We start from the raw sequence: 21,528 nt of genomic DNA, 5'->3' as shown, positions 1-21,528 counted from the left end.
GCCAGGGGTCTCATTTATAAAACTGTGTGTGGGATCGTTGCTCAAAGTGTACGCACGCCCAAAAGCCAAGTTTTGCGTGCGCCAAAAAATATTCAGATTGATAAAACCCTGCGTACGCACACCTCTAAGCAATCTTTGCTTTATAAATCACAGAGTGCCTACAAATGTGCGCAGCTGAATCAGCTTCACGTTCCGCCCTGTACACGCCCCTTTTTAACCATAACTGGTCAAATCAAACGACCTTATGAATGCGATCTGCATATAAAACAGACTCAAATGCAAGTATTATGTCTTTTCGGAAACAATGGCAGAAGGACTGAGAAAAGCAAAAAAGCGAAATTTCGCAAAGGTTGAGGTGGAGACACGTGTGGGTTAGGTGGAGGCCCGAAAAGCAGTTTTGTTCGGCGGTCACGGGATTTGGATCACTTACAACAAAAAGCAGAGTGAGTGGCAACATGTTGCTGCAGCAGTGAACTCTGTCAGTGGCACGTTATTGACACATGTTGGACAGATGCTTTATTCCATGCATTTTTTCTTTCATTTCTATTCTAAGGAGATGTTTCTGGAGTTATAACTGAGAAATAACGCAGTTGACTTAAATTATTCTTATGACATACATTTAACGCATGATAGCCTACGGGTTGCGATGATAAAACATAATCGTTCACTTCACTCTACAATTATTCTGTCTGACTTCAGTTCACCACCACACCGTCTGTGTCGCCAATTCTCCCTTTCCTCCAAACCATGCGTAGGCTACGCATGAGTCAGAGTTTGCTTAGGGCTGCGCACATTCTCCCGTCAAATTCGTTTTTTATAGATCACAACCTTGGCGTGGAAAGTCACGTACGCCAATTTCAGCCCCGTTTTGTGCGTACGCAACGGTTATAAATTATGGCTTGCCATATTAAATGAGACCCCAGGCGTTTTCAAAAGCGGCTGCTGCTGTTGCTGCTGCCGCCGAAAGTTTCAACACGGGGAAAGCTCAGCGGTAGGGCAAGTGTGAAGTGGGCGGCAACCGCTTCCTGGTGAGCGATGGGATCCAGCTGGACCAGAGGTGAATCACGTGACGTCCTTATCTTGCAACAAACAAAATAAAAAGTCCAGTTGCAGACAGCAGTGCACTGCAACGCGTTTGGACAAGAACACAAACAGAGCAACGCAAACTTATCATGGATGTCTCCACCACATTAGGGTTAGCGGGGTTGGTTTTAACTTTGCTCTGGTGGTTGACAGCTAAGTATAGAAGTAATGTCAATTTACCCCCAGGTCCCCGTGGACTCCCACTACTGGGGAACCTTCTACAGCTGGACAAACTCGCACCTTTCACAACGCTGCTCAAGGTAAAACCTATGGTCTCTTGGTATAATTCGGCATGTTTACCATCGCAGTTTTCAATAGTCTACTAGTGGGCTATTGCGCAATGTTTTGCTCTGTCGCCCACGCCCACGTACGCATGCAAGCACGCACGCACATGCACACACACACATGCACATGCACACGCTCGCACACGCACCATCCAAATCAAAAAACATTATTGTCAAGATGTATTTCCGACATGATTAAATTGATAGAAACTCGAAAATGTTTACCGCTTTACTTCTAACCTCTTTTTAAGTTTCAATCCTATCTTTGTGTATTTTTAAGATTTAAATTCATATTTATTTTCATGTTATTTCATGTCAGCTCAAGTCAAGCAGTATAAGGGTTTGGTTCATGTTTGTGTGCCACTTCTAATTGTGACTGAATGCTTTGTTTGTTTGGTCCTGCCTGACGTGAAGCTCAGTGCCAGCTACGGCCCGGTGATGACTCTACATTTGGCTAACCAGCGGTTGGTGGTTCTTGTCGGGTACGATGTGATAAAGGAGGCCCTGGTGGAGAATCCAGATGATTTCACCTCTAGGGGACCTATTCCTCTCCTGGTCAGGGCGACCAGGGGCTACGGTGGGTTCACTATAAAACACATAGCTACCTGCAATAGAGTCCCCACAACGCACAGAGCTATGAAAGAGTCTCCACAATATATGATAATGGTAAAGTCCCCACATGTATGGCTATGGTAGAGTCCACACACAAGATAGGCCTATGGTGGAGTCCCCATAAAGCACAGTGTTAGGGGAGGGTCTCCGCAATACACAATGCTACGGTAAGGTCCCCATAAAACACAACGGCACAGTAGAGTTTCCGCTATGCACATAGCTATGGTAGAGTCCCCATAAAACACAATGCTACAATACGGTGTCCACATTACACTGAGGTACAATAGAGTCCCCATAAAACACAATGCAATGGTAGGGTCTCCACAATACACAGAGCTATGGTAGGGTCTATATAAAACACAAAGCTACTTTAGGGCTTAGAGATGTGTCCTTCTAAAGCTATGGACGGAGAGGGAGATGGCATAGCCTTGATGACCTTTTTCCCCCTAATAATCTGTGTCCCTCAGGCTTGGCCATCAGTAATGGAGAGCGGTGGAAGCAGCTGCGTCGCTTCACCCTGTCCACGCTCAGAGACTTTGGCATGGGGCGGAAGGGGATGGAGGATTGGATCAAAGAGGAGAGCAGACACCTGGTGGACCGCATCACTAGCACTAAAGGTAAGGTGTAAAATGATATTATGGATGAGGTATCTTAAGAAAAGCCTAAAAGCGGCATGGTTGCTTATCCCTTCCATAAGATCATTTGATTGGCTGAAATGGATTGTCCTTGAAACATTACTACCATTACGGCATTAATGAATGAATCAATTCATATTTTATATTTTATTTTATATGATAATCATCAGCTATGAGGCATTTGATCTATTGGCCGTCAGTGATGACAACGCACTTTAAGAAAAGCCAAATATGCTTTTATACCTTCAATAAGACATCAATTTGGCTGAAATGGATTGGCCTTATTTTTCCCCGTGGTTCTTCAGCAAGTCCCTTCGATCCAACCTTCTTAATGAGCTGCACCGTCTCCAACGTGATCTGCTGCCTGGTGTTTGGTGAGCGCTTCAGCTACGATAATGAACACTTCCTCAGCCTTCTGAAGATCATCTCACAGACGTTAAAACATTTCAGCAGCCCTGTCGGCCAGGTACGTCATGATGTCAGTAAAGAAATAGGGTTAACGTTGTTGAAACTCAAAATTAGTTATCGTGACTATATTGCAGTTTTTGCCTGGTTAAATATTTTACAGGTTTTGATAAAGAAGGTATATTTATTGAAACATACTTTACAATCTGTATTTGTATTATACGCACAACGGACATTGTAGTTACAAATTACTTTGCCAAATCCGAGCAAGAAGTAAGAAATCGTGTTGGTCACAGAATTCTATCTTGTGATGGGGTTGAACGAACTGACTGTGTTTGTATGTGTGTGAGAGAAGTTAAAGCATTCTTATATTCTTATAACCAATATTATATTCCGGCAGTCTGTTCGGCTCCATGCCACTAAATTCCATACACCGGACCTTTAAACGGGTCACTAGTTTAGACTGCATCAGGGATTCCTACCAATTCCTATGGGCCTGAAGCCTCAGGATGTAAACTCGTGTCCAAACTCCCTCAGCTGTACAACGTCTTCCCCTGGCTGCCGGACCGACTTTCGAGGCGGCATCGTGCTGCTTTCAACGACATTGAAAAGCTCCGCAAGTTCATCATGGAGAACATCGTGGAGCACCAGGACACCATGAACCCCAGCGCCCCCAGAGACTACATCGACTGTTTTCTGACCCGACTCAAACAGGTGCAGCATCAGTCTTTGGGCCACGACCCCATCTTTTGGGTGTTCTGCGACCCCAAACCTTCACGCTTCCACATGCATTGTTTTCACCCCATCAAAATCTGCTCGTAGTCCCAGTGAATTACTGTGCATTGCCCCACACTAATAGCCCTTTCACATGTCCAGATCATCTCTGGAGAATGAGGTGACCTGGAGTCCAGAGATGACCTGGAGTTGCCCTTTCACACATTAAACACACAGCCAGAGATGAGCTGCATGAGATGTTTTCACACATAATTGAGAAACTCCAGATACTTTGGGCGAGGGGTGGTGCCTGGGTAGTGTTGGCAGGACGTGATGCTTAAATTATGCAGTGGAAGTCGTAGTGTTTCGTTTACAACAAATCGAAGATCACGGTTCAGGCTTCTAACTCCGTAATGCTCTTTTTTGGGGTGATATAAATTTTGCATTTGTTAGGACGTATCCGCAATATTTCCGGACTTTGTAATAGGTGCCTCTCCGGGAAAACACCGGAGAGGCTGATACAGAAATTTGCATGCACACATGCAGGTATAATCCGGAGAACGTCCGGTTTACAGTACATGTTTGAAAGGGCTATTGGGATTCAGTCATGGCTACGAATCATTAGAAGAAGCAAAAACTTTTAAAACTTCTTTTTTATTTTTCAAATATCTGTTACTAGTAAGTTTGCAAGCAATCTCCTGCAACCCCATATGCATTTAACATAGCATTGAGAAACACTGCTAATCTCTTCTGTTTGGGTCTCCCCAGGAGAAGGACAATCCCACTTCTGAGTTTACACTTGAAAACTTGGAGTCCACTGTGTTGAATCTGTACCTGGCAGGAACGGAGACAACCAGTACAACCATCAGATTTGCACTGAGTGTGCTCATAAAATACCCTGACATACAAGGTAGGTTATCTCTGGATCCAGTTTAATCAGTACAATGAATTCTCTCTCTCTTTCTCCCTCTCCCTCTCCTTCTCCTTGTCTCTGTCCCTGTCCTTCTCTCTGTGTGGCTTCTATTAATTACTATTTGTTTAAACTAACTTTTGTGTTTCATTGCATTTCCTTATGCATCGTTTGAAGTGTAACATACTTATTTCATATTAAGAATAATTTTTCTCATCGATATTTGCCTAATCTCTCATCAGAGCACATGCAGCGAGAGATTGCCTCTGTCATTGGGTCAGAACGTTGCCCAAATATGGAAGACAAGAAGTCCCTCCCCTTTACGGATGCAGTGATCCATGAAGTCCAGAGGCTTCTGGACATCGTCCCAATGAATCTCCCTCACTATGCTGAGCATGACATCTCATTCAGGGGCTATGACATCCCCAAGGTACAGCCATCCTTTCCAAACAACATACACAGTCCAAATGCTGATGTCTCCTCCACAACCTTGTGTTTCTAATTGTGTCACCTGTCAACAGGGCACCATGATCATTCCCATGTTGCACTCTGTTCTGAGAGAAGAGAAACACTGGGCAACCCCCTGGTCCTTCAATCCCCAGCACTTCCTGGACCCGGATGGCAACTTCAAGAAGAACCCTGCATTTCTTCCATTCTCAGCAGGTAACATCAACAGACACCTCGAACGCTCTGTAGTATATTTATAATATACTACATTCATTTCTATGCTGTCAAAAGTAAAAATATTTATTTCTATAAACTTTTGTCTGTGTATGTGTTAGTTTATGACAGTTAATGTTGCACAAACCATGAATAATAATTAATATTGTAAAACCAACATAAATTATATTGTGATCTTGATGCCAACAATTCCAGTGCAAATACAAGGTGAACCCTTGCCAAGTCCAAACATACAATTTAGCTCTGTTTGGTACACAAACCACCGTGTGTGTGTGTGTGTGTGTGTGTGTGTGTGTGTGTGTGTGTGTGTGTGTGTGTGTGTGTGTGTGTGTGTGTGTGTGTGTGTGTGTGTGTGTGTGTGTGTGTGTGTGTGTGTGTGTGTGTGTGTGTGTGTGTGTCTCAGGGAAGAGGTCCTGTGTGGGAGAGTCTCTGGCCCGGATGGAGATCTTTCTCTTCATGGTGTCTCTGGTGCAGCGGTTCACCTTCAGCTGTCCGTCAGGACCAGAGCACATCGACCTCAGCCCAGAGCACAGCAGCTTCGCCAGTCTGCCGCGCACCTACCACATCGTCGCCACGCCACGCCAAAACTGACCGTGTGTGTGTGTGTGTGTGCGCGCCCCCCAGTGTATCTCCTTGTCTCAGCTCTTCGGAGGAATGGTCTATGCTCAAGTTAGAAAACAGTTGAAACAGTTACAAAAGTATGTATAAACTACAGTAATATCGGTCGTGTAATTACAAATAACTGTAATAATATAGGGTATTTGTAATTGCGATCTGGTAAAACATGTCCATAACATACATAGTCCATCCTACCGGAATACAGATACTATTACACTTACTCACAAGGCAGCGAATGGAGAACTTGGTTGAGCGCACTGCGCCCAACACAAATCTCTTTTCACCAGCAAGCTCAGACAAGCATCCAGAGGAGAGAGTGTGAAAGACATTGGCCGTGTGTGTGTGTGTGTGTGTGTGTGTGTGTGTGTGTGTGTGTGTGTGTGTGTGTGTGTGTGTGTGTGTGTGTGTGTGTGTGCGTGCATATGTTTGTGTGAGCGGGTGGATATTAGATGACCCCAAAAGAGCCTCATCTCATAACCCAACCGTCCACCTCTGTCCTCCTTCTCTAAAACCTTGTTTCTATTAATTGATGCCCTTATGCATAAGAGGGAATGTCAACCCACTCAATTATGTGTATGACAATTATTCTCATTTGTTTTCATTTATTAAATGTTATGCTCTTAATTAATTTGTTCATTAAAATCCTGTGAGATAAATAAAGGTCATTCTGATCGACTCTGAATATGATTCCTTTGTTTAAGTAACTTTTTTTATGTGCAAAAAGCTTGTTCATAAAAAAAAAAGATATCTCGCATCGCTATTACTCACGACAGCACAAATATTTAGGGTGTAGAATCTGTCTCTTGTATGTGATAACATTGGTTGGTCTGTAAAAAATTATAATAAAAACTCATCTTTAAACATTCACAATGTTGCAGCCTAGTCAATCAAAACAGGTTTTCAGAAGTCAGGCTTAAAGCAAAAATCCACAGCTGGGCCAGAGGTGAATCACGTGACGTCCTTATCTTGCAAGAAATAACATCAAAAGTCCAGTTGCAGACAGGGGTTCACTGCAGCGCGTTCGGACCAGAACATGAACAGAGCAACGCAGACTAATCATGGATGTCTCCACCACATTAGTGTTAGCGGGGTTGGTTTTAACTTGGCTCTGGTTGTTTACAGCTAAGTACAGAAGTAATGTCCGTTTACCCCCAGGTCCCCGTGGACTCCCACTACTTGGGAACCTTCTACAGCTGGACAAACGTGCCCCTTTCACAACTCTGCTCAAGGTAGAAAATTTAATTTTTTTTAGCTTTGGCCTAAACTCGCCATGTTTACCATTGCAGTAGTATACAGTACTACTGCGGGCTATTTGAGTAGGCCTTTGCAGAATGTCTTGTAAGCACTTTCTCTCACTCGGTCGCACAGACACGATCGCACACACACACACACACACGTAATTTGATTATAATTTAATCCAATGCATGCTGTCCCCTCAGTTAAATCCCAGGGCCGAAAGTTTGTCTCAGTCCATCACTCCATCTTGATAATATCTGAAACATGTTCCACTTTACCCAACATCTTTTTAATTATCAATCCTTTCATGTGTTTGTGATTTAAGTTTTCAATTAATATTTATGTCCATGTTATTGCATGTCAGTTCAAGTCAAGTAGTATAATTGGTTGGTTCATATGAGTGTGCCGCTTCTAACTGAATGTTTTGTTTGTTTTGTCCTGCCTGACGTGAAGCTCAGTGCCAGCTATGGTCCAGTGATGACAATATATTTGGGTACCCAGCGTCTGGTGGTTCTGGTCGGGTACGATGTGATAAAGGAGGCCCTGGTGGAGAATGCAGATGAATTCGCCGGCAGGGGACCTATTCCTCTCCTGGTCAGGGCGACCAGGGGCTACGGTGGGTTCACTATAAAACACTTAGCTACCTGCCATAGAGTCCCCACAACCACAGAGCTATGATAGAGTCTCCACAATATATGGTAATGCTAAAGTCCCCACATGTATGGATCTGGTAGTAGCCACACTAGATAGGCCTATGGGGGAGTCCCCATAAAGCACAGTGCTACAGCAGGGTCTCTACGATCCATGGTGCTACAGACAGTAGGGTGCCCATAAAACACAGTGCTACAGTAGAGTTTCTGCTATGCACATAGCTATGGTAGAGTCCCCATAAAACACAGTGCTACAAAATGGTCTCCACAATACACTGAGCGACAATAGAGTCCCCATAAAACACAATGCAACCGTAGGGTCTCCACCATACACTGAGCTACAATAGAGTCCCCATAAAACACAATGCAACGGTAGGGTCTCCACAATACAATGAGCGACAATAGAGTCCCCATAAAACACAACGCAACGGTAGGGTCTCCACAATACACTGAGCTACAATAGAGTCCCCAAAAAACACAATGCAACGGTAGGGTCTCCACAATACACTGAGCTACAATAGGGTCCCCATAAAACACAATGCACTGTTACCGTCGGGTCTTCACAATACACAGAGCCGTGGTAGGGTCCATGTAAAACACAAAGCTACCTTAGGGCTTAGAGATGTTTCCTCCTAAAGCAGTGGTTCTCAAAGTTTTGACAGCTGAGGGCCAATTTAGGAACCCAAAAGACTGAGGGCCGCCAAAGGAAAAAAAATGGCGGGGAACGCCTCAGTGGTGAAAGAAGACATTGCACCGTGGACCTCTGGGAGTGAGGTCAAGTGAGGTCTAAATCACGAAAGTGAGGTTCATCCTTTCAAAGTACCGGTAATGTACATTCGGATTAAAACTAACAAATGTAAAAGGATTTAATTTAAAGCTATTGAGTTGACTTTTCTCTTTATATTTATTTATTTGTTTAAATTAATATTGATATAATAATAAAAAAATATAAGATAATTTTTTTAATGTAACTTACATCTGTATGTCATTGCAGGCCGCTGTCACACCAAATTTGTATTGGGTGCAGAATTTGTACCGCCTACGTAATCTGTTGTCCTTTGCCAGGCAACGGACAACAGATTACGTAAGGGGTTGTCCGTTGCCAGGCAGGTTTCAAAAAACATTCGCGCTCATGTTGCCAAAGACGAAATAACATAATACAGATAACAGATCTCTTGATAACACTTATTTTTACTTTATATTTGTATTGCATTTAATTGTTAATGCGATTAAACAATTAAATACAATACAAATATAAAGTTAGGAACGCTAATAAATATAATTTGTAAAATAACTGTTAACTGTCTTGTCGCGCTCAATGAACGAGTTCGCAAATGTTCTTGAACCTTCCCACGTCATTCGACGCTATCGTCTGTTGCCAGGCAGGTTTGGAATGGATTACGTATTGATTACGTAGGCGGTACAAATTCGGCACCCGGTACAAATTTGGTGTGACACCGCCACGAATGTTTCTGCGGGCCGCCATTGGCCCGCGGGCCGCACTTTGAAAACCATTGTCCTAAAGCTATGGATGGAGAGGGAGATGACATAGCCTTGATTACCTTTTTCCCCCTAATAATCTATGAGGACCTCGTCCCTCAGGCTTGGCCATCAGTAATGGAGAACGGTGGAAGCAACTGCGTCGCTTCACCCTGTCCACGCTCAGAGACTTTGGCATGGGGCGGAAGGGGATGGAGGAGTGGATCAAAGAGGAGAGCAGACACCTGGTGGACCTCATTACTAGCACAAAAGGTACGCTTTCAATTAATAATTAAGATTTCGGCCTATGGCGGGCAACGATGAAAACCTACCTTGAGAAAAGCCTGAAAAGGAGCATGGTTGCTTGTGCCTTCAATAAGATGATTTGACTGGTTGAAAGGGATTGTCCTTATTCTTCCCGTGGATCTTCAGCAAGTCCCTTTGATCCGACCTTCTTCCTGAGCTGCACCGTCTCCAACGTGATCTGCTGCCTGGTGTTTGGTGAGCGCTTCAGCTACGATAATGAACACTTCCTCAGCCTTCTGAAGATCATCTCACAGACGTTAAAACATTTCAGCAGCCCCATTGGCCAGGTAATTCATGATGTCCATTAAGAAAACAGAGTTTACGTTGTATTGTGGAAACTCAAAGTTGGTTATTGTGACTAAATTGCAGTTTTTGCTTGGAACGATTTTTTACTCGAAAATGCAGAATTGGCACATAATGCAGAATTGGCACATAAGTCTTCATTTTCAACCTAGGACCAAGATTAGCAAAGGCCCTGATTTTGGGTCATGTGTTTATGGTACGTCATGTTAATTAGTTGAAAGGAAATGCTCTCAATTTCTTTTTATATGTATTGAAACATTTTGGGTTCTTCTCTTGTCCAAACTCCCTCAGCTGTACAACGTCTTCCCCTGGCTGCCGGACCGGCTTTCGAGCCGGCATCGTGCTGCTTTCAACGACATTGAAAAGCTCCGCAAGTTCATCATGGAGAAGATCCTGGAACACCAGGAGACCATGAACCCCAGCGCCCCCAGAGACTACATCGACTGTTTTCTCACCAGACTCAAACAAGTACAGCCCCAGTGAATCACCGTGCATTGCCCCACACTAAGTGAATAGTCGTAGTTTGCGCATGGCTACGAATCATTCGAAAATGCCGAACCATTTTAGTTATTTTTAAAATCGAAAAAATATAAAATATTTAGAACGAGTTGGTCAGCAATCTCCTGTGACCTCATATGCATTTCAGGTGAAGGACAGCTAAACTATTCTGTTTGGTTCTCCCCAGGAGCAGGACAATGCCTCTTCTGAGTTTAACCATGAGAACTTGGAGTCTACTGTGTTTAATCTGTACATGGCTGGAACCGAGACTACCAGTACAACCATCAGATTTGCACTGAGCGTGCTCATTAAATACCCCAACATACAAGGTATGGGATCTCTGGAACCATAATTTAAATAGTTAAAAATAAATAAATAAATAATCTTGCTTTCACTCTTTCTGTCTCTCCCTCTCACTCTCTCTTTTTATTAGGGCCCGACCGATATTGATTCTTGAGTGCCGATGCCGATGCCGATTATTTTCAGAGAAGAATTACGATTACGATTTAATCGGCCGATTAAAAACAAAACAAAAAAAAGCATATAAAACGTAGTTTTTGATACCTTAAATATACTTTAACCACTTTTGACGAATATGTGAATTGAATGCAGAACCTTTGAGTGTTTTAGAATACATTTACAGTCAAAAATGAGTGTAATGTAAAATGTAAAATAAATAACTAACTCCCAATGTGCTGCGCTCGTGAGCAGTGACTAACACGTGCGTGCTGAGCAGTATGGTCTCACCGTCTACAGTATAACAAATTAACATGGCCTGGGACCTAAAGAAAAACAGGCACAACATGCTCAAACAACGCGTCTTGTGTACATTGGTGAGGTGAGCGCGCAGCTGCCTGAGCGAGGGTGCTTTCATGTTGTACGGTAAAATTCAATCTCCTCTTTTTTACTCCAGCTAAAGTTGTTAGTTAGCAAGGCGAGTAGGAGCGCAATCTGCAGGATACTAAGCGCAATAACATTTCTAAAAAAAAAAAAAAAAACGGTTATAATCGGCGTCTTTTTGGCAGATGTTGATTATTTTCAAAAAGGCTATAATCGGCCGATTAAATCGGCAGGCCGATGAATCGGTCGGGCCCTACTTTTTATTATTTTATTTTTTTACTAACTTGTTATTTCATTGTTGAGAATAACTTTGCTCATCAATATTTGCTTCATCTGTCATCAGAGCACATGCAGCAAGAGATTGCCTCTGTCATTGGGTCAGAACGTTGCCCAAATATGGAAGACAGGAAGTCCCTCCCCTTTACGGATGCAGTGATCCATGAAGTCCAGAGGCTTCTGGACATCGTCCCAATGAATGCCCCTCACTATGCTGTCCAACACATCTCCTTCAGGGGCTATGACATCCCCAAGGTAGTCATCCATTCACAACAACATACACAGTCCAAATGCTGATGTCTCCTCCACAACCTTATGTTTCTAATGGTATCACGTGTCAACAGGGCACCATGATCATTCCCATGTTGCACTCTGTTCTGAGAGAAGAGAAACACTGGGCAACCCCCTGGTCCTTCAATCCCCAGCACTTCCTGGACCTGGATGGCAAGTTCAAGAAGAACCCTGCATTTCTTCCATTCTCAGCAGGTAACGTCAACAGACATCTAGAACTCTGTGAAGTATATTTATATAATACATTTATTTATATATTGTCAAATGTATAAATATTTAATCTATAAAAACTTTTCTCAATCAACAAAATATGAATTATATTCATATCAACATCATTTATCTTGACGTCCAGTACTCCTGTGTAAATACACGTAACATTTAGCTCAGTTCGGTACACAAACCACCCTGTGAATGCTTATAGTGTGTGTGTGTGTGTGTGTGTGTGTGTGTGTGTGTTTGTGTGTGTGTGTGTGTGTGTGTGTGTGTGTGTGTGTGTGTGTGTGTGTGTGTGTGTGTGTGTGTGTGTGTGTGTGTGTGTGTGTGTGTGTGTGTGCGCGTGTCTCAGGGAAGAGGTCCTGTGTGGGAGAGTCTCTGGCCCGGATGGAGATCTTTCTCTTCATGGTGTCTCTGGTGCAGCGGTTCACCTTCAGCTGTCCGTCAGGACCAGAGCACATCGACCTCAGCCCAGAGCACAGCAGCTTCGCCAGTCTGCCGCGCACCTACCACATCGTCGCCACGCCACGCCAAAACTGACCCTCTGTGTGTGTGTGTATGTGTGTGTGTGTGTATGCTCCTTGTAGAAATGGCTATCATTGTTCTTTTTCTTTTTATTATTGAAACTCATCACATTCATCTTTTTTTATCACTGAAAATATGTATAAACTATACTAATATAAGTCTTCTAATTACAAATAACGGTAATACTCTAGCCTATAAAAGCATTTAATGGGTTTCTGAAGGTCTGCCTTTCTAAAATATAACATCAAAAGGGGAATTTGTAATAGTTATCTGGTAAAACATGTCCATATCATACATTGGCTTCCATGATATACCTGAATACGGATACAAGTATTATTTTTACTTGCAAGAACACAAAAATCTGGATTTTTACCACATGGAAAGGATACACAATTTGTGAATAAATCATGCCCATTAAATTGTGATATATTTTTCGTACTGAATAAAATGTTAACCGACACAGTTGTGAATGTAGTTCTTACTGCTACTCTAACTGTAGATTTGATGTGACTAGGTTTACTGTGAGTATAATTTATACTTTATAGCTGGAGTCTGTATTTTCTACTGGAGATCTAACATAGTGGTTTTGAGTAGTATGACTATGACTGTATCTTTATGATCCACACTTCCCCTCAGAGGATCTGGGTTAAGCATCTTGCCTCCGTGTGCAGATTCCTCCAAGTCCACCACAGCTTAAATGTTGGGCAGATGATGGTCGTATTTGTGCCTGACCTGTTTCTTCACCTCTGGGGCTGGAGAGATGTTACTGCTTGGTAGGTGAGGCAGATACTGAGCCTACAAACAGACAAGACATCCAACGGTCAGCGTCGGTCAAGTAAGTCGGCCGTCACTCATTTAAAGCAGAACCAAACAAATCAATTCCATCACTCGTCATAGATACTCAAATGTCAAAGTATTAAAGATTAACATCATCACATTATAGACCCATCTCCATATTGTGAACTCCGTCAAAGGGTCCTATATGTATCCCAATTGTGAACTTTGACTGACTTTTCCGGTTTGTGCTCGTTCTTAAAGATACACTGTGTGAGGAACCACATAGATGTACTTTTCTCAGCAACCGGGTGACTACAGTATCTTACCTTTGTGAAACATATTTTGAAATTCACAAAATACTTTGCATACGTCAATGATTGGACCTAGAGATCCAGAATGTACATTACAAACTAAGCGTTCTTTGGGGTGATTGGAAGCCCTTTGCTTTGACTTTACACACTACCGTTCAAAAGTTTGTGGTCACCCATACAATTTCATGTCAATCCATGAAAACTCACACTTTTATTCAACAGTTTTCAGCTGTGCTAACATAATTGCACAAGGGTTTTTCTAATCATCAAGTAGCCTTTTAACACGATTAGCTAAACAATGTACCATTAGAACACAGGAGTGTATTCCATTAAAAATCATCAGTTTTCAGCTAGAATAGTCATTAACCATATTAACATTGTCTATACTGTATTTCTGATTAATTTAATGTTATCTTCCTTGAAACGATACGATAGTATATACCATTGAAGAACCCAGCTAGTTGGCTTGTCTTCATCTCTCGATACGTACGCCCACTCTCAGCCATATTGGCTGCACCCCTGAGGTGGGCTCACACCGGACCCATCTCTGTTCTGTCCGTCTGTCTCCGTCTCTGGATACGTACCCCTGCCTGTCTGCGGCGGGAGCCCTTGTCGCTCCTTCGGCCGGGCCTCTCCCCCTCACGGCCCCAGGGCGCGGCCCCCTCCTCCTGGAAGTAGGGGAGCTCCAGGATGGCCTCGCAGGACAGCCTGAGGCAGGGGTCCATCACCAGGCAGGACTGGAGCGCGACAAGACCCCCCCACCCCCATCAGTGACAACACAGCACGGGGTGGCAGCAGTTACGCTATGTTAAACACACGTTGCCGTCTCCTCGTCGATCAAGTGTATCCATCAAGTCATCCTATCAGTGATTAACTCTATTGTTCATCCTACTTTTAAACTCTAGTTTAAATGTATGTTTCCTGCTTTTGTTGTTGTCTTGTGTTGTGTCCCTTGTGAAGCACTTCACAAAGTGCTGTTGAAATAAAGAGTAGGACCATCTCACCTTCATGACCTGGAGGGCGTGAGGAGAAACCACATGGAAGCGTTTCTCCAGTGGTTCCTGATAACAAAACAATACATCACATTACGCCACAACGGATGAAAACATACATATGAGGTTAGTAACGTGATATAAAAGCTAAAGGCATTACCCAAAGGGAAATGCCTCAGGATCCTCCCTGGCCCCGCCCCCATCCCTTGCCTGTTCCTCAGCTCGTCTCAATGCTGACGGGGATACTCACCATCGTGTCGGGTTCCGGGATACTGACACCACTGAAGAAAACGTTGGAGTGGAACACTTGCTGATGCCGCGGTATTAGGTCCCCTGAGGTCCCGAGGGGAGAGGTGATGGGTCAAGAGGTGAGACACAAAGGGCTTGTGATTGGTCTGCTCTTTGGTCCATGTGCTTTGGTTACATCGGCAAAAAAAAACGACGTAAGTTGTTCCTCTGTGGGTTTTGGCGGTTATTTCTCTGTGTGCGTGAACGCAGCGGTGTGTGTGAGTACTCGTGCGACTATTGTGGACATGTGCGTGTGTTTGTGTGGTCTGTGCGCATGTGTGTGTATGGGGGTGTGTGCGCCTGTATGTGTTTGTGTGGTCTGTGTGTGTGTGTGGCGCATATGTTTGTGTGGTCTGTGTGCGTGTGTGTTTAGGGGTGTGTGTCTGTGCATTGCACGCGCACTTGTGTGTACCTAGGGTCTTCCTGATGAGGTAGAGCTGGTCCACGTCGGACCTTCCGGGCCAGAGGGGGTTGCCGTTGAGCAGCTCGGCGAACACACACCCCAGGGCCCACACGTCCACGGGGGGCCCGTACTGGGTGTCCCCCACCAGCAGCTCAGGGGCCCGGTACCAGCGGGTCGCCACGTAGTCTGTGTAGTCATCTCCGGGACCAGCTGAGGGAGACAGACGGACAGACGGACAGACGGACAGACGGACAGACGGACAGACGGACGGACAGACGGACAGACGGACAGACAGACAGTCAGACAGACAGACCCGAAGTACAGAGAGGCAGGAAGAGGAAGAGATGAAGGTGGGCGGGTTCATTTTATACATAGCAGGCGGGATAGTGCCGGGAGGTCAACTCCTAGCGAGGAGGCACCAGGTTCGAACCCCAGTGAGTACGGCCTAAACTCTACGCAACCGAGAGCAAGATGCTCTGCTCCTTGATGACATGTTTAGACAACGCATCTGAATTTACTATAAATTGCTTTGGATTAAAGTGTCTTCTAATTAAATAGCACCCAATAAAGACGATTCATAATGTTTGTTCATTGTGCATCGTTTACATTGAGAATATAATCGTTATAATTGCGTGTAGCCAGACGTTCATAAAAAGCTTGCGAACGTCTGGTGAGATATGTCTGGTCATCTCAACTCATCCGTTATTTTAACTTTAAACATGTTAGCCAAATTCCTTCATGCATCTCTAACGATGTTATGTAAATTCCTTCATCCATTTAAACATGTGAGTAAATATAAACAAATGTGTTAATCCAGAACATAACATGTTGGTCATGTTAATGAATGCGTTAATCTAAAAGAAAACATGTTGGTCATGTTAACGAATAGGTTAATCTAAAACAAAACATGTTGGTCATGCTAACGCATCTGTTCATCCCAATCCCAAACACGCCGGTTCGTCTCAAAGCATCAGCGATGTGTCAGCAGGCCGATGAAACATTGAGGACGAGCTACACAGCACGGGAGCGGATTACAAGCTGTGGTGACGGAGCGACGCTATGTTATCGTATAGTAATGAAACACTGAAACATAAAGCAGTCTGGGTAAACGGAGACCGGGATGGCGGGCTCTCCGGCCGGCTGCCCGCTCCCCTATGCGCCGCATTAGCATGGAGCTGAAAGTGAGTGGTTGATTGGTTCCCCGCTATAGGTCCGACCATGAATAAGTCATTGGAAGGACCTTTACACTAAGTGTACATAAATGCATTGACTCTCTCCCTCTCTGTCTCCCTCTCTCTCTGAGTCTCTCTCTGAGTCTCTCTCTGTCTCTGTCTCTGTCTCTGTCTCTGTCTCTGTCTCTCTCGCTGTCTCTCCCTCTCGGTTCCTCCCCATGTCTCTCTCTCTCTCTCGCACGCTCTCTCTCTTTGTCTCTCTACCTACTTAGAATGCGTGCGAAGCCGAAGTCACACAGCTTGATGACACCGGTCTTGGTGAGGAGGATATTCTCTGGTTTGACGTCACGGTGGATGCACTGCAATACAAACACACACACACACAGACAAACAGGCACACACATACACACAAAGGCGCATACACCCACAAACACACAAACACACACACACACACACACACAGACACAGACAAATATGCACACACACACACACACACAGACAGACAACCACAAAGACACAGAATGGAAAAGGTATTAGGAATACAAATACGAAAAATATATAAATTAAAATGTGATAGCCCGATGGATAGGCAGATAGACAGAAAGACTAATGTGTTAACTGACATTGTGTCTGTGGCAGAAGTTGACTGCCTGCAGCGTCTGCCAGACAATGCTTTTTAGCTGGCCCTCAGGAACCCTGTGGGCAGAGATCAGACAATGGCTCTATAAATACACTCTACACACACACACACACACACACACACACACACACACACACACACACACACACACACACACACACACAGACACACACACACACACACACACACACACACACACACACACACACACACACACACACACACACACACACACACAAACCACCTAATAACCATAACTCACAATTATTTAAGAATTATTGGATTTAAAACACCCGTAATTAGCACATAGCCATCAACACAGCCCCCTCACCACCGTGGCAACTGAATGTGGGTGTCCAACGGCAACCAGCCCCTTTGTTTTCAGTCGCAGCTAGAGTTTCTCATCCCATAGGTGTGGAGATAAGAGGCGGGCAGCTGGGGGAGACTCTGGACTGACTTTCAGCACAGCGTCCATACAGGACAATCCCCTTGAGGGCTAGTTTTGGCTCTCTTAGGACATTAAAAGTCCTGTCTCCATGAACAGACATGCGTAATGATCCGTTGCCACAAGCAAACTATTGTCAATACTGGCATATGTTGAAAGGGTGTCTCAAGACAAACGTTATTTTCCTTAGATTCTTTGCTATTGGCAGTACATGGCTGTCAATTGACACATTGACCGATGGGATGCTTGACCGATCATTGAGACTCCCACCACAACGCATTGTTTTACACAGCATTGGACTGTAAAACCTAAAGACAGTAGATTACTATTAGAATTCCGCTGTAAATTTACATCAAAGTCTTACAGTGCAAATACGTGTGGAGGCAGATGCACATCAATTTAAGAAAATAGGGATGCAAACCTTTTCAGCCCTAAACACGGGGTCTGATACAAGGCCCAAAAGAGGTAGGATAACCATTGCTCTGTGACGGAGTTTCCACTGAGATGGGGCTGCCCTTCCCATCTCCAACTTGGAAGTTAACAACGTTATCTAGTCTGGCAGTATGGTCACTGTGTAACGCAGCCTGGGCTGCCCTGTGTCGTCATCAGGAGGCTGATTAATGAATACATGCATGGCTCGCTTGAGTTACAAGCCGACACTTACGCTCACATGCCAACACATTAGTTAGAAGCCCTGAGACGAAAAACACAATAAAACGTTGGTTGCTTTTAACCCTTATTTTTGTATACATATGAAACTTATACTATAAATATGTATTTTCAGATTTTTAGACTTCCATAGTCAAGCAGCGCCTGGGCAAATCGACATAGAAACATACAACAAAACATACAAAGACAAAACGCAGTAAGCCAGGAGGAACTCCTGGGGAAATCAAATGGTTCATTTTCCTCTCTGTGAAACGCAAACAGCATTGTGTTCAGGAGAAAACTCCCGAGCAAAGTTACCAACACAATACAGCAGAGCTCTGTCGCCTGCCCTATCTCTAGGGGATTAACTCCACATGCCGTGGAGGGCAGTGTGCTATTACAAATTGGCCGAAGGACCATCAAGAAAGAGCTAACTCGGCTCTGCGTCAGGTGGAGGCCACGACCTTCCCATCGATGGGAGGAATAACCCAATGAACTGGTCTAAAGTGTGTCACTAGAACAAAGTCAATCAATGTAGGACGTTGAAACAATGTCAGACCCTACAGTGAGTGTCTCATCCAAATAAATCAATGTATTATGTATTTATTGATGCCCTCATGCCAACTCTGTATACTCTTGTTATCATAACCCTGCCACCCATTGTACTTATGCATTTTTGTGTTTGAAGTCATAGTTTCATCATGCATGTTACAGTACTCGCATGCACAACAAAAATGCAGTGTGTGATTCATATTGTGTATTATGAGTAACAGCTATCAGAACTGTTCCATTTTCTATATTATTTATTTTCTATTATAACTACCAAAACAGCTCAAATCACATGGATATACAACAATATCTAAGATGGCATGTACATAAAGTGTGTTGTTATCTATGGTTTGTTAATAGCTCATATGAGTGTGATTTGACTGGACAGGAAGTGGGCGTCCGGGATCACTTACCCCCTGGGGTGCTTGTCCAGCTCGTTGAGGACCGTCTGCTCGCAGAACTCAAAGACCAGGTGGAGCCGTCTCTTCCTCCTGAACACCTCCAGCAGGTTCACCAGGTTGACGTGCTTCAGTTGCTGCACGCCACGAGGCTAAGGTTAGTTCCCTGTTTAAACAATCCTCATTGGTGGTGGTTAGTGAGGTCCCCCCTTCACTTAAAGCCTCTTTGAGTGTCCAGAAATGCGCTATATAAATTCAATAAATTATTATTATTATTATTATTATTATTATTATTATTATTATCAACTATAAGTTTAACCTAAATCCCCCAAAACCAAATCGAGTACTCCCTTCGTGAGTTTCACTACTTTTTTTAAAAATTATAATATAGCCTACTAGGCCATAGGTCTAATACATATAGTTGGTAATAATAATAATAACATTGGTCTCACCTTGAGCATGCGTATTTCTCGCAAGGCTATCTTCTTGATCACGGGATCCTCCTCGGACTCCACGAACTTCTTGATGGCGACCACCTGTCCGCTGTCCCGGTGTCTGCACTTGAACACCACGCCGTAGGAACCCTCTCCGATCTTAGACAATTTCTCATATTTCTCCATCGCACATAGTATGTTGGATTTCACCAAACCTTAGAAACGCAGAACCACATCACGTCAAAATTCTGTTACCCAATCATTTTGGATAATATAGCATATTTGGGATAATATATGGACCCCATAGCTTCCTTTATGACACATAATGAGGTGAATAGGCCTACGTGAAGGGGATGTAAGGGTATCTCACCTTTTCTAATTCATCACCGGTCATGCTATTAATCCATTAGGAAGCCCTGTGGTCTGGTCTGCGTCCTACTGGTTTCTCTCTCTGTGGTCTGGTCTGCGTCCTACTGGTCTCTCTCTCTCTCTGGTGTGGTCTGCGTCCTACTGTCTCTCTCTCCCTCTGGTCTGGTCTGCGTCCTACTGGTCTCTCTCCCTCTGGTCTGGTCTGCGTCCTTCTGGTCTGGTCTGCGTCCTTCTGGTCTGGTCTGCGTCCTACTGGTCTGTCTCTCTCTGGTCTGCGCCCTACTGTCTCTCTCTGTCTCTCTCTCTCTGGTCCGGTCTACGTCCCACTGTTCTCTCTCTCTCTCTCTCTCTCTGGTCTGGTCTGAGTCCTACTATAGTCTCTACCTCTCTGGTCCGGTCTGAGTCCTACTGGTCTTTCCCCCCTGGTCCGGTCTGCGTCCTACTGGTTCCTGCGTCCTACTGGTACCTGCGTCGCCTTCGCTGGTCGCCAGATACCATGGTCACAAACTGCACTTTATTTCCCCTAAAAAGGTTTGTTGAATCTGTTCCGATTTATTCGATTCATGGTGATTTTACTTCTGACTCGTATTCCCAACGACCCACCAACTAACTGGGCCTGTCTGTGTCTAACACAGGTACAGGTACCATGGAAACAACGCAGAAACTACACCGACACGCCGTAGCCCACGCAGAACCAATAGACATTCTCCAACGTAAGATGCATAAACAACGTAGCATGCTGCGTTTATAGCCTACCTACAGTCTGGGCTTATGGATTATACGGAGGACTCTTTTTTTAAAATTTCATTCAAAACTGTAGACCTTCGTTGAATATGAGCCGATTTGAAATCCACGCAAAGGATTATATTGACATGAGTTCAAGTCAGTGTAACTTATTTTCTCAACACACGGTGGCGGTGTATGCTTATTCAATTTCATTTACAGAATGAATCAGTACTAGTAAGCATTTATTATTTAACAACCACCTTTGTTACATTATCCCTTTCATCTTCTAAAATAAAAGAGTTGTATGCTGCCGAAAAACAGGGAGTGTGTCCTTCTTCAAACAAAAAGTGTGATTCAAGTTGATTCAAAGCCGTTTTGAAAGATTTTCTTTGATTGTAATGTTTATTGTTTTATTGTGATCTGTCAAATGGCTTATTAAATAGTTGTATTTAATAGGATATCATGGAAGTTTCTATACTTCATGTTTTCAAAGCAGATCCTATTGCTATGAACAGTAGTCTATTTCTTTGAAACACAATACAATAATATCGTCATCCGGGATGAACAAGGTTCAAGTTTGAATATCCCCGGTGGTTTCTGTGTTATCTCTTTGCATACTTTTTTGCGTATTAATAGCTTTTACTTTCATTCCCTGGGAATGCGCCTCCAGTCTGCTTACCATCAGCAATCAATAACGTAAACAATACGTCAGAGGGGAAACTTCAGTTCCTTGTTGAAAGTCCCCTTCTTAAACCAACGCTGTGGCAATCTGTGTGTGTGTGTTGCTTTGTGCTTGACCACTCTTTATGCAAAAATA

At 43.9% G+C, this 21,528-nt stretch overlaps 3 protein-coding genes across 3 annotated transcripts; 2 read left to right on the top strand and 1 right to left on the bottom strand.

The window, feature by feature from the left end:
* Positions 1-1,072: 1,072 nt before the first annotated feature.
* On the top strand, positions 1,073-6,535 carry LOC132474536 (cytochrome P450 2C15-like). Its single transcript, XM_060075298.1, has 9 exons — positions 1,073-1,343; positions 1,782-1,944; positions 2,447-2,596; positions 2,920-3,080; positions 3,557-3,733; positions 4,502-4,643; positions 4,886-5,073; positions 5,165-5,306; positions 5,728-6,535. The coding sequence occupies exons 1-9, from the start codon at positions 1,173-1,175 to the stop codon at positions 5,913-5,915; spliced, it is 1,482 nt and encodes a 493-aa protein (XP_059931281.1). The 5' UTR covers positions 1,073-1,172; the 3' UTR covers positions 5,916-6,535.
* Positions 6,536-6,917: 382 nt separating this feature from the next.
* LOC132474537 (cytochrome P450 2C23-like) lies at positions 6,918-13,019 on the top strand. The gene is made up of 9 exons (XM_060075299.1): positions 6,918-7,171; positions 7,632-7,794; positions 9,431-9,580; positions 9,740-9,900; positions 10,208-10,384; positions 10,602-10,743; positions 11,598-11,785; positions 11,875-12,016; positions 12,387-13,019. The coding sequence occupies exons 1-9, from the start codon at positions 7,001-7,003 to the stop codon at positions 12,572-12,574; spliced, it is 1,482 nt and encodes a 493-aa protein (XP_059931282.1). The 5' UTR covers positions 6,918-7,000; the 3' UTR covers positions 12,575-13,019.
* Positions 12,237-21,422, bottom strand: LOC132474539 (cyclin-dependent kinase-like 1). The gene is made up of 11 exons (XM_060075302.1): positions 20,370-21,422; positions 19,987-20,322; positions 19,635-19,831; positions 19,198-19,319; positions 17,126-17,198; positions 16,771-16,861; positions 15,340-15,540; positions 14,890-14,972; positions 14,652-14,708; positions 14,232-14,384; positions 12,237-13,354 (listed from the first exon to the last, which is right to left on the bottom strand). Exons 3-11 carry the CDS (start codon positions 19,800-19,802, stop codon positions 13,253-13,255), a joined length of 1,050 nt encoding a protein of 349 aa, XP_059931285.1. The 5' UTR covers positions 19,803-19,831; positions 19,987-20,322; positions 20,370-21,422; the 3' UTR covers positions 12,237-13,252.
* Positions 21,423-21,528: the final 106 nt, after the last annotated feature.

The sequence above is a fragment of the Gadus macrocephalus genome, chromosome 16 (assembly GCF_031168955.1).
Source record: "Gadus macrocephalus chromosome 16, ASM3116895v1".
NCBI classification, from domain to species: Eukaryota; Metazoa; Chordata; class Actinopteri; order Gadiformes; family Gadidae; genus Gadus; species Gadus macrocephalus.
The sequence above is the reverse complement of the archived record's forward strand: the minus strand, read 5'-3'. Positions and strand labels throughout refer to the sequence as shown.